Source organism: Priapulus caudatus, unplaced genomic scaffold (genome assembly GCF_000485595.1).
Source record: "Priapulus caudatus unplaced genomic scaffold, Priapulus_caudatus-5.0.1 Scaffold1799, whole genome shotgun sequence".
NCBI classification, from domain to species: Eukaryota; Metazoa; Priapulida; class Priapulimorpha; order Priapulimorphida; family Priapulidae; genus Priapulus; species Priapulus caudatus.
Window position 1 is genome coordinate 20,522 of NW_014578860.1, and position 13,630 is coordinate 34,151.

At 41.2% G+C, this 13,630-nt stretch overlaps 1 protein-coding gene across 1 annotated transcript in view; it reads left to right on the top strand.

The window, feature by feature from the left end:
• Window positions 1-13,630, top strand: part of LOC106817621 (contactin-associated protein-like 2) — a 28,607-nt gene that overhangs the window by 9,598 nt on the left and 5,379 nt on the right. Inside the window, exons 3-6 of the mRNA XM_014822300.1 lie at window positions 3,639-3,770; window positions 4,158-4,362; window positions 9,198-9,314; window positions 10,047-10,207. Coding sequence (XP_014677786.1) covers window positions 3,639-3,770; window positions 4,158-4,362; window positions 9,198-9,314; window positions 10,047-10,207 — 615 coding nt within the window. The remainder of the gene's footprint in view (window positions 1-3,638; window positions 3,771-4,157; window positions 4,363-9,197; window positions 9,315-10,046; window positions 10,208-13,630) is intronic.

Below are 13,630 nucleotides of genomic sequence, written 5' to 3' on the forward strand. Positions count from 1 at the left end.
TTTTATGTCTGAAGGTGATTCTGACTCATCCGGCTGCGCAGAGCAGCTAGTAGTGTGCGAGGGTGACACGGTAACGGTGCAATGCAGCAATGGCTTCGTTAAAATACACGCCGTGCGCTACGGCCGAGAGCCGAACTCGGCTGCGATCTGTCCCGCCAAAAACACGGGCACGTGCACGTTCGATCGCATCTCTGTGCGGCGTCTGACAAACATACACGACCAATGTGCGGAGAAGTCGTCGTGCCGGCTCGCTGTGACGAACCGAGCCGTGGGCGGCGATCCATGTATTAACGTGAAGAAATACGCCAAGGTCTCTTACTCGTGTCAAGTCGGTAAGTGAGTGACCGTAGGAAGGGCTTGCAGTGGTAGCGCACTTCGCACCTAGCCACGGCCGCCACGGCCGCCCCAAGGCCACGGCCACGGGCACCGGTACACGTGGGCAAGGATTGGTTGGCTTCACGTCTGCCTCCCTGTCTACGAATTACAATAAAGCAATATTCGAAGCAGGACGCAGTTTATTGGCCTTTTATTACAGTCTGAGAGAGATATGAGCTCTTGTTATTGCCCATAAAATTATAGAAACCATATTCAAAAACTGCCTCAGCGGCTTGCACTCACTTGAGAGTATCCTCAATATTAACCTTGAGGATTGGACTAGGAGTCACCACTTCTAAGTCTTGGATTTCGCCCCGGGACTGTGTGTGTGTTGCAGTGAGTGTGGTAGCTAGAGCATGCATGAAATGATCGCTATATAGCTTAACCTGCCGTGATACACGTGTGTTGACAGCTACCTTATTAATTAGTGCGCATAGCGAGCATGCGGTAGCAGAATGAGAACACAACATAGCTATGTATTGTTCTCTGGACCACCAAAGATCTACCACAAAGTGTCTGTATAGCATAAATTCCGGAACTTGGGTGCCGAGCTCTAGTCATGTGCCTATACCTGAATACGATCAATTTTAGCATGGGGCTTTGGCGGAAATTTAGCAGTCCTCGACGGGATATGGCGTAACCACTTGGTTAAATTGTGAATATAACATTTTAACAGGAGTCTGTCAATCCTGATTTTAATGTAAACGGGGTGGCGGTAACCAGAGTTATATGAAAAAGCGCAGATTAAAATTTAACATATTAAAACGACATATTTCATCAGCGCGTATAGTTTTTTTTACAAGCGCGATATCATCGTCGATGATATGTGCTTTCCAGTTTTACATTGTCTGCTTATATTGACCGCCATCGTATGAAAAATAACTCGTTCGACTCGTCTCTACATCGAGGCTAGCTCAGTTCCATACTAAAAACAAAAACAAATTAAAGGACACGTGCTTCCTGCTCCTGCAAGATTACTGTGTAGATGGGTACTAACGATATAAAGTTTTCGCATAATTAGAAGTTCGTGTCGGTTTCTCTATATATCGTGCAGTTAAGTTGTAGCCTTCAACTCATTAATGTGTCAAGCTTAACTCATGTGTCGAGCTTCAACTCATTAATGTGTCATAGTCTTGTAAGCCAAGCCAGTCTTAGATGCTTCAGAAATATTTTTCATATATATATAATATATATTATGTATATCTTCATTTATTTGTGATATTTGACAGCATTTCTGTGTTACTTGTCACAGGAGATGAGGTAGAACCAGCAATTGTCGAAAGACTTGTACAACGTAAGTAATTGCAAAATAATTGCCAAAGTTTCTTATTCTACCTGGTCAGCTCACATCTTAGCGAATCTTGCATCTGCTCAATCCTCTATATGAAATCATTTGTTTTTTGTATCTGCAATATCTGTTGCATTAGTATGTTTGTTCGATCACTTGATTTTGATCATTGAGCATTGCACGTAAGCAATACCATTTTGCCTTGGGTGGCAAGGATATATATATATATATATACATACGTATAACGCCGTGCAAGTAAATGTACATTGAATCAATCTACATAAAATAAATTATAGGCCTACACGCAGGCGGTAGTGGTGCACACACATGCCAGTGCACACACGCACGTACACACGCACGCACGCATACAAATGCATATATGCAAAATAGTAGCAAATCGGTACAATGCATCAGCCGTTATAATCTTTCGGAAAAATACAGATCAATAATGGCTCTCTTATAGCATAGACTAATTTAACCAGCAGCAGTTCGAGGTCGATAATTATGTTTGCCTTTTCAAAAATTCCAACAGCATGCCCGTACGTGATCGAGCGTTACCTGGCACGTACGGTGGTATTATTAATTCATCCGCAGTGCGGCAACAATGCTGTTCCAACTACCAGCGCGTTACATAAATAACGTATATGGTGTAAGCAGACAGGGTGTTTATATGCGCAGGGTCACCATGGCTGCATAGCACCAAATATCTACTGCTGCCTTGCGATACAACAACTGGATACCTTCCCGTCAAGGAAGACTGTTCGCTGTTCCTCCAATGTGACCACGGTCTTAGGTCAATCAAACCGTGCCCACGGGGAACTCTTTATGATCCCTACCTGGAGGTGTGCAATTGGCCAAGCAATGTCCTGACTTGTGGGACGTTATTGTCACCGGGAAATGAAACAGCTGGTGCGGACAATAACACTGTAGTCAGGCCGTTAAAGCCAGGTAGATATATGTCTTCGGCACAGACTGTCTGAGACCAGGCTGTGCAGGTCTCTCTGCCCACCGCATATACTGTTTACGGTGTGGTCATCCCTAATGCTTGTCGCCCTTCTCAAAACTTCAAGCTTTACTCTGCATTGGTTGCACATAATTATTTCAACGCGTAAATGCCATCGATGTCTGGTGTTTCCTTTTATGCGTGACTCGTGCATTATTGGCGAATGCTCTTATTTTGCGAGTTTATACTGATTTGTGTTAGTAACTTTTTTAGACATACGTAAACATACAGTTAGCAATGCTGCATGGGCCACAGCCGTCAAATAAACGACACTGGTAGGAAGCTCCAAGTCAACGTCCAGGTTTAGTTCATCCATACTTCGCGGTAGAATATCTCAGATAATATTTCTGTTGCATTTTTCTCAAATTTATTCTCGTATAGCGACAGGGATCGTATGCCATGTGTTTACTGTTTTACTGCGCAATATATTTATATATATTGTTTATATAATACATTGTAGTTACTAACCTGTACTGTACTGTACTGTTTATTTTGCATTGTAATATTTTGCTGGTTCATCCACACATAGGCCTATAACGCTTGAACAGTTAAAAAAAAAAATTTCGCATATGCCTTCGTGAATGTTGAAAATAAACAGTAATATTATTATGAAATATTTTTTGTTGCTTTCATTCTTATATGACTGGACAATTTTTCGCCTACGTTTTGTTAATTTACGTCCTTTTCTCGTATTTGCGCATGAAATGCCGTGATAAATCTGTTCACAGTGAATTATATACTATTTGTAACTTATCGTACATAAACCAATTTTTATACTTTATCACATGTGCACTCTTTGATACATGTGATAACCTTTTTGTGAATAATTTACTGCTGTTAATTATATTTTTCTTACTAATGTAATAATTCGCGTTTGCAAAATTTAACAGTTCTTAAAATTATGCACATAAAGGTGGCTTACTTTTAGTTTTATTTATATGCTTTACTAATGCATAACTGTTGTTACAACAGACTTCAAATCGTGTGCGGAAATCAAAGAAAGCGGGTTCAGTCATCAGGACGGCACATACTGGATCGATCCGGATGGAGAGGGAGGGATTCTTCCGTTCTCTGTCACATGCAAGCTGTCGCAGCCCGGTTCAGGTATAGTGCTTGATATTATTAGTAGTAAAAATACAACCTAATTAACCATCACCGATATACGCGATATACAAACAAAATTAATATGCACGTATACAGTCTGTGGTATACACAAAGGGTGTACACACTGACAGGCACGCGCGCTCGCCCACGCACACGCAAAAGCACACGTGCACGTACTACGCCCAATCACATTTGAGTTTATCGTATCGTTTCACCACACGTGCAGCTCGTGAAGGAGGCACGTTCTTTGTTTTTAGGCGCGTCATGGTTGTTCCATATAATCAAGAGCTAATAATACTAATAGCTAATAGGTATTATTAGCTCGATATAATCACAAATAAATGCAACTATTTCTGTTACATTTTGGTAATCTTCGGTTTAATGCAGGCGTCACTATCGTCACTCACAACGCCGACAAATGCCTTCATGTAAAGGGCTATGAAGATCCAGGGTCTTATCGACACGACGTCATATACGAAGGCGCAACAATAGAACAACTTACCGCGCTGACTCAAGTATCCACAACGTGTGATCAGTATATGCGATATGAATGTTTTGGAAGTGTCATTTACAGCAACAGAGCAAGACTCAGGTACATACAGCCATAATTATGTTCGCACAAGGCAACATAATCTAGATTTTACAGCTTGTGTAGGAATTTCGTGTTTGTTTTGTTGTTTTGTCTCAGCTGAATCATTGTCTGTTTTGTCAGTTTCCATATCACTATTCAGCCAGCGGAAACCGTACGCGGGCTATAGTTACTACTACTAGAGCTACTGTGATGACAGATATATGCGATTCGAAACAGACTGATCATAGTGATAGTATAGTTACTAGAGCTGAGAGCGTCTATGTCCCCCAGGGTATACTGCCGGAACGTACCCTGGGTACGGTCCGCTATACCGGAACGTATACCCTGGGTACGGTCCGCTATACCGGAACGTACCCTGGTACTATCTAATGTGCCGGACCGTACCTCGCCTACTCCACTAACGAGTCTAGGGAGTCGCCTACGCCTACTCCCTAACCCTAACCCTAACCCTAACTCTAACCATATCAAATAGTTACCAGGGTATACCGGACGGGACCGTACCCAGGGTACGTTCTGGCAGTACCCTGGGAGACATAGACCCTATGAGCGTTAGTAGAGCTATCATCATCACAGGCACTAATTGGAGCGTTTCAATAAAATATACGCTGTGGCTATATGCCCGGCAGCCGTCAGATATATGCCGGCTGCCGGGCATATAGCCACTCTGTAAAATATAATGCTAAATAAATACGAAATCTATTACTACCAAAGTCGATCTTAATGTTTCTATACTCTCTTTCACCTATTATTGCCGACAATTTCCTGTAAATGTCGTCGAAATGCTCATCTGAAACAAACGCTGGCTGCCGCCATGGCTGCCGCTGTACACTGACACATAAATATAAATGTATATATATATTACAAATTATAAAAATATATATAGTATAATATTTATGTGTCAGTGTGCAGCGGCAGTCATGGGCCCATGGCGGCAGCCAGCGTTTGTTGCAGATGAGCATTTGGACGGCATTTACAGACAAATTGTCGGCAATAATAGGTGAAAGAGAGTATAGAAACATTAAAGGACAATTGAAATCAAATTTTATAACTTCTGTAACGATTTTAAAATAAATACATTCAATAACGTATATCCATTTCAAATCTGGCGCCCGCAGTTCAAAATCCGCAGTAAAAACACATGAATATTAGTCTAGGTCATGTGACGTCACAGCCCCCTGTTGAAACACGCCATTATGTAAACATAGTGCATGTGGTGTTATAAGATGGAGACAGAAAGCGATAATTTCAATGATTCTAGTGATTACTCAGATGATGAGATATTTATAGAGATTTACCAGTTGGATATAGGTTTGAGCCTGAATATACACAAGAAGAAATTGAGGAGAACGTCTGAAAAAGCAACGCGAAGAGTCGGCACAAACTCAAGAATCAGCAGACAGTCAACATGGTGGAATGGAAGCTTCGGTACCAGATAGGACTGTAGACAAATACTGGTGTTCTTGTAGTGTTTGTGAATTAATGACTACGGCACCTGAATGTATATGCTGCCATGAGAATGAGAAGAACTTGGGTTATTGTAGACCAGTTCGACGCTATAGACCAGATGAGTCATGCGAGTACACTGATCACCGAGCTTATCACGCTCGGTCAGAATCATATGTGTCTGTACATGTACAAACATCTCTACGCAAGTCATGTACATATACCGTGAATGCATTACCCACACAGGTATATTGTATGTACATGAATATAAGTACATTTACAGGCTACATGTTTGTTGTATGCTGTAACAATACTTTCACCTAGCATAACATATTGTAAGCGGGCAAAGCCCACACACTATGGGAAGCATGGGGGCGATGCGGGGAAACGCAATCTTGGCGCCGCAGTGTCGGAAGGGATGTCACAACAGGCCGAAGTTCTTGCCGAGTTCTTGCGCATTGTGACAGCCTAGACACTGACCAGATGATCTATGACATCAGGGCCGGAATCGAGCCATGGAGTCCGGCCAAGTGCGGAGACACTCATACCCTACCATATTCGGTATGGGTAATGTAGCAGCCGTAGGACTGCATTCCCCGTATTTGTATGGCCGGTTGGTCAGAGAAGAAACCTATAACGAGAGGTGACGTAGGAGAAGAAACGTCGTATAAATAGTGGCGCGCAGCCGCGCCTAGGGCTCTTGTACCAGCCACCCGCTGAGAAAGGTGTAGTGTGTAGTAACCGCTCTTGCTTTCGGTGGTGCACGGAGACTTTATGTATTGTATTAGAGATTGAGTAAACACCAGTGAACATTACTCTTGTCTTGCCTTATCGCTATCAGTCTACTACAGACCTTCTACCACGGTATTGCGAATCACACGCCTACATTGTGGTGCAGGACCAGTCGAACTTGGGTATTCCTTTGCCAAACAACGAACTAAAGGTACTATAGCTATACGATGCACGAAAGTTGAGAGGAACACTGTAGTGAAGACAGCTGTAACGATGAATGAAGAAGAAGATGAAGAGAGGAAGAGAAAAAGAGGAAGAAGATGAAGAAGAGAAGAAGAATAAGAGAAGAAAGAAGAAAGGACATTGACATGATTGGCAGATTCCGCAGTGATTGTGACATTCGTTATGAGAGTTTCGCCATACGCGCAAAATGTTGGAAATGCATAGGGACAGTGATATGCAGCTGCAAATAGCGCATATAAGCCAGAACATTCGCAATTGTACGACCTGGCTACGAAGAAGCAGGGACGACGCAGAAACACGGCGCGATTCAGCTATACGTAAGGAACGACAGGAAGCATGCTTGATGCGGACAGCGACAATATAGCGAGATATCAGCTGAAAAGACAACAAAACGATCAAGGAGATAGCTTCGAGGCGGGTGAGTGAAACACAATTCTTGTGTCGCATAGATAGATTGCGTATTAAACTAGCTTTGAAAGGTACGAGCGTATTACTTAGCGAAATATTAAAGCACTTTTCTCCGCCTATAACTACCGCCACTATCACCCTCCACCACCCTCAACATCTATTATTTTATTACGTTAGCCATGACAATTTACCTATACAAGAAACGATGGCATTAGTTAGACGTTGAAGTATTAAATCTTTACTCGACCGCTGTGGTAGGGGGTCTTGATTTCGGGTTACAAGTTTTTCTGAAATGCGTAAATGCCCGAATTTCCGAGACAAGGCATATAGTCTTAAGGAATAAGTCGAGGTGCTAGGTAGATGCACAGAGTTAATGCAAGGGCCTGGGATATACGCCCTCGACTCGCTGAGGTTGTCCACGAACAGAATGGTGGGACAGGAGAGCGGGAGTATGTGAGGTAGGGGCACAGGTAGATTTACGCCCGTGTTAGCAGAACTACGAGATTCACCTGAGAGGGGTAATTGTTCTGTTTAGGTGTCACCGGTATAAGTATGACTCGGAGGATAGCACAGAGGGAAATGTACCCTAGAGCCCAAAACTAACCACACCTTCATGATCCATTATTCCTATTGCATTACCAAAAAGTGCATATTATAATATCTTGAAGCTCACACCTGCGAAGGTACGCAACATTTTTGCGATATACGATTTGTTTCAAAGCCTACGGGACGTGTTATTATCCTCTGTTCATTGTAGTATTCATTCGTGTAATCTTGGTGGTGAAACGTGTGTGTAGAAAATTTGTCATCGTGTTGAATTTGTCGCTAACGGTACGTTTACACTATATGTCAGACTGCTAAAACATTCTTCAATTAGAGTTTGATATAGGCCTAAAACATTTAATCGAAAATATGAAAATCAGTTTTGCGTTTTTGTATATTGCTGTAAATATGATGTGTGGAAGTGACAAGGTTGTCAGGTCCACATCGGTGTTAAATGACGATTATGAATATGATAGATAACGGAGCACGAAGCTCGATGTATTTAAACGTGGTTTCGGTAATACGTATTCGGTAATACGGTATTCGGTAATGGTGTCGCGTACGCGCATATGTTGTATTGTAGCGATTGTAGGTTGTAATAGGACGATACACGTACGTTACAGCATAAAAAGACGCCAGATGAGAGTAATTGCAGCGATATCAAAATGTTACTGCTAAATGTGTTGAAGTTCTGACTCGTATGGTGATCGAACTTTATCGTTACTTGTCTTGTAGAGTATAAATATAGTGCGAATTTGACTTCAATTGTCCTTTAAGACTTCGGTAGTAAATAGATTTCGTATTTATTTAGCATTATAATATTATTTATATTTTATTGAAATGCTCCAAGTGCCGCTGCCAGGGTCTATGTCTCCCTGGGTACTGCCGGAACGTACCCTGGTACTATCTAATATGCCGGACCATACCTCGCCTACTCCACTAACGAGCCTAGGGAGTCGCCTACGCCTACTCCCTAACCCTAACCTTAACCCTAACCTTAACCCTAACCCTAACCATATCAGATAGTTACCAGGGTACGTTCCGGTGTACCCAGGGCAGGAGTAAGATAATATAGGACTCCTGCCCAGGGTACATTCTGGCAGTACCCATCAGCCCAAGTGATAGTGATAGGGGTACCAAGTGATAGGAGTACCTATCAGCCCAAGTGCCTGTGTCTGTCATAATCTGAGACGCCCAATTTCGCTGTACGGTACCGTGTTACAGAAGCACAATGTGACAAGGCCTATAGTTATACACAATCGCATAGTTGAATTAATGATTAATTAGTTTTGTCAATTTAGTGTGAGTTTTGTGCTTAATTGCTACGTTAACAACGATAATACGGAAGGCTTGTATTACGGAATAGCCGGGAAGATAGTTGTTACTGAAAAAATAGGTCACTCAATTTAGCTATTTTGCTATCAGTCGTCTTATTATATATTATCGGCTATTATGATTAATCGCAGGTATGCTTGGTGGCAATCGCGTGACAACGAGAGGCAGTTTGATTGGGGAGGAGCTCCATGGAATAGCGGTGAATGCGCCTGCACCAAAAACCGATCCTGCTTTACTCGAGGGGAAGTGTGAGTAATGAAGTATTGCACGTGAATAACATTTCAACATATTTTGATGGCAGTTCTGGTTATACACTATCAACAAAAAATGTCACTGAAATTACTTCATGATTATATATGGTGTATATATAGGTGTTTTTGTATTGTACTAATACCGGGAGTGTGTGTGAAGACATTTGACGATAGGATTATAGCCATATAGGGCCTATCCTAAATCTGATTTCCAGTAGAATAACTTGCACAATGCATTGACGAGAAAAACTGTTACTGCTAAAAGCAGCTAGGCAGCTGAGTTATTTACATGGATTCTGAAAAGTAGCTGATAATAGCTGCGAAGAGGTATGGTAGCTTCATACTTGTGGTTATATAGCAATTTTGCAACATGACTCAAACTTGTTAAACAAGCTAACATCATCAATTGAGTTTAGAGAATGTTTCAAAACGACGCGAAATATATACAGGTAAGCTACTGTGACTTAATAATCACACAGCATCCCGGCTGGGTTTATACATGCTGTTCATGATAGAACATTTATATCAGAATGTCGTTAACAACTGAAATTACTGATGCTTATAAATTATAACAGCAATTATGTGTGTTGCTATCTGTACTCCTGTCCTTCTCTTAGGCTGGATAATTTGGTAATGCCCTTGTGAGAAGATGCGACCTTACTAATACTAGTCGCGGGAAGAAATCAAGTTGTGAACTACAATTCATTCATTGCACATCATCATTCACAGGTGCAACTGTGACAGTAACGCAGAACTTTGGCTTAGCGACAACGGTTTACTTAACAACAAGACCCTCCTGCCAGTTACACAACTCAGGTTTGGCGACACTGGAGGCAAAAATGCCAGGGAGGAGGGATATCATTTTCTTGGTCCTTTGCGATGCTACAATGGTAAGAGACACTGTGTGAAGAAATGATGAATTAGAGTATTGAACCTAATTAATGCTGTAACATTTATGTCTGTTTGTAATGGAAGATGTGCACATGTTGTCTAATTACAAGTTACCCCTACCCAGAAATTTGAATGGTCATCATGTCACGGATTTCATTCACTATTCCATTTGCTGCCATGGGTTAGCCGTTCAAGATGAATAGTTAATATTTATTGGACTCCTTATATGGTCACCCTAGGGTAAAATAAACATAAGCAAACTCATGTAGCAACATTTTATTTATATTTGGCAATCGTTACTGCAGTTTAAGGAAAAATGCCCGTCACATGACCTTTTGACTTGTAGTGACCTCTAGTGACCTCTTAAGTGACCTCTTAAGTAGGTTAACATTTTTTTATGGTAGCAATTTCTAAGACGTACCGATTGGTACCAAAATCATTAAAATTGGTTTACTATTAGCAAAGATATGAGTTGTTATGTTATTTATACCCCACATCTTTTAACGGTGTCGCGTCACCCACCCTTGTCTATAAAATGGCTTCTATAGCACAAAACTGACACCACAATTTGAGACTACATACTATACCTGGGGGTGTTCCAGGGGGTCTATTCGACGATCCTGTCAAGTCAAACCTTAGATGTAGTGACTGTTGAACCAATTCCATTTTTAGAGGTTGTACAGGAATTTGCTCCTGGACTATTGAGGGTGCTGTAGGATAAATGAGGTTTTAAAATGAATTTATCTAGAGGCAGTATATAGACTTACTGCCAGTCTAGTGCTGCACATCATCATTTGGTTGTGGTTCAGGTTTGTGAGTTTTGTCTGTCAGTGTTGTTACCGTGTACAGTGTAATTGTTACAGTGTACACGTCGTTGCTGTGTTGTTGCTAGACTCGTGGGCGGCAGGTGCTTGCTGATTGATTGATGTTGGCTGAAATTATGTAACGATCTGGTGGGCCAACGTGAGTCACAGACTCTCAACACTTTCACTTCTAAGGAATGGGGGCCGGTTTCACGAAGCGTACTTAAACATTAAGTATGATTAAATCACTAATCATATTTAACTTCAGCGTAATTATGATTAGTTAATCATACTCAAAATCTGTTTCACGAAGCGATTTAAGTACATATTTAACTATAATCACTCTAATTAGCCGACTTCAAGCATGAATAGACTGGTACTCGCTCGCCCTCTCGGCTTAGTTACTCGATGGGAATCGAGTAAATGCAAGGTGGGAGCGAGTAGCAATCTTAAAACAAATTACACGGTATTCAATATCGGCGACCAATACGCCAAAAAATATCTTCAAAGTTCGGTACATGAAAAGGAATTAATTTGTAACTATAATGATTGAAGTAGCTAGCAGCAAACTTAAGGATTAATTTAAATTTCCTTGGGAAAAATTTGAAGTAAAATTTCCAAATTGGCAAAATCTGGCAGCGCTACCTAATATACTAGTACTTATACTGACTTCTAAGTTCTAGTAGCTAGCACGTAATTATGATTTAGTGGATTTAATCATGCTCTGAGTAGAAACATTTTTTTAAAAGATATTGGATTAACCTTACATCATGATTTAAAGTAATTACGCTTCGTGACCAACAGTCAGCTTTAATTTAAGTACGAGAAGCTAAATCGTGATAGTGGATTTAATCACGATTCAATACTTAAGTACGCTTCGTGGAAACCGCCCCTGTGGGGGCCAACGTGAGTCACAGACTCTCAACACTTTCACTTCTAAGGAAAATTTCTTAAACTGAGGAAATTCCATACTTGCGGATGAAATTTCTCAGGTAATTGTATTTTGTAAGAAAATGTAAGGAATTTGAGAGCTTTGAGAACAAAAATATTAGAATAACTATATTTTAGAAATGGCAGAGCACAATAATTTATTTGTACATCCAAAAAACATAAATCAGAACTGGCTAGATAGATATACACCCATTATACTATAAAGCTAGCTGCCCCAAAATTAATTAAAATTGAATTGAAACAATGGCATAAATCTGAATCATTGTGACAAAGTTTGGCATCCAGCATTTAATAGACTCAAGCATGGTGCACTGTAGAATACACATTATACTGATAGATGGCATTATTACCTTTAGGCCTAAAAAAAGACGTTCCACCCCATTGTTTCCGCTAACCCGACCGAGTCCATTATATAGAACACCCGGTGTCGAAAACTTATATTTGCTGATCGCGCAAAAAATTGTAAAAAAAAGAACAAATATTTTTTTAACTAAAAAAAATCCCAACGTAATATCGATCAGTGAATGCATTGATTTGACTTTGAAGTTGTTATATGGGCTGTTATAAGTATATATATAAACAGCTATTTTTAGAATGACACAAAAATGGAATAAAATATTGATAAGTAAAAAAGTTGCCTGCCTACGCGTGTCCAATTTTAGTCAGCTCGTTAGGGCAAGAAACAAACCATCTTTTTTCTTAGGGGGGCTTATGTCCCGGGCTTGCAAGCCGACTGCGACTGCGAAGGCACTGTAGCGCGATCCGGCAGCGACTAGTTGCGTCCGAGTTGCCCGATATGTGTCTATTTCGAGCAACTAGTGCATGGTGGCCAGTCGCAGCAGTCGCTTGCAGCTCGACTCGCGACCTAAGCACTGCAGTCGCAGTGAAATTGCAGGCCAGTTCGCTCGATCGTGCGGCTTGCAGCCTGACATAAGCCCGCTTTAGCCTTATAGGCGGATAATATTAATACTTTAGGACATTTTTTGTCCCATCTGTTTGTGGTGCTGCTAATAATTTTTATGTTTCCACAATACTATGTTGAGGTGGCTAAGGACAATTTACAGACCACAATCTGTCTGTGCGTGGCCAGAAATCTTTGTGAGCACAAACCGTTTGTGGTGGCTAAGGAATTTTCAGGCCCATAATCTGTATGTGGTGACTGAGAAATTTGTGGGCGAACAATCTATTTCTGGTGGATGAGGCATTTTGGGACCACAATCTGTTCGTGGTCGCTAAGAATTTTTTTGTCCATATCTATTTGTGTGGACTGGAAAAAAATTGTAATCTGTATGTGGTGCCTGAGAAATTATGGACGCACAATATGTGTTATGGTGGCTAATTAGTGGTAGCTTGTGGTTTCGTCACTCGGTGAGAAATTTTGTCAAACAGTTGAAGAAGGTACACTGGTAAGTCCAGTGAGCTGTACATAATAACAGAGCGTATAAAGAAGGAGAGCGTACAACGGTGAAATGCTGAAACCATGTTGCAGTATTAGTCGAATTAATAAACTTTCGCCGCGTTTGATTTTGACGATTCTTTAACAGTATTATTGCTCAGGCTGTCGTACTTGTTATAATAAAACAAACCGCATGTCCCTTCGTCGCTCACGGAGGAGGAGGAGAATCATCATTCTCGCCCGTGGCTTCACCCCCCTCGTGAGAGAGAGAG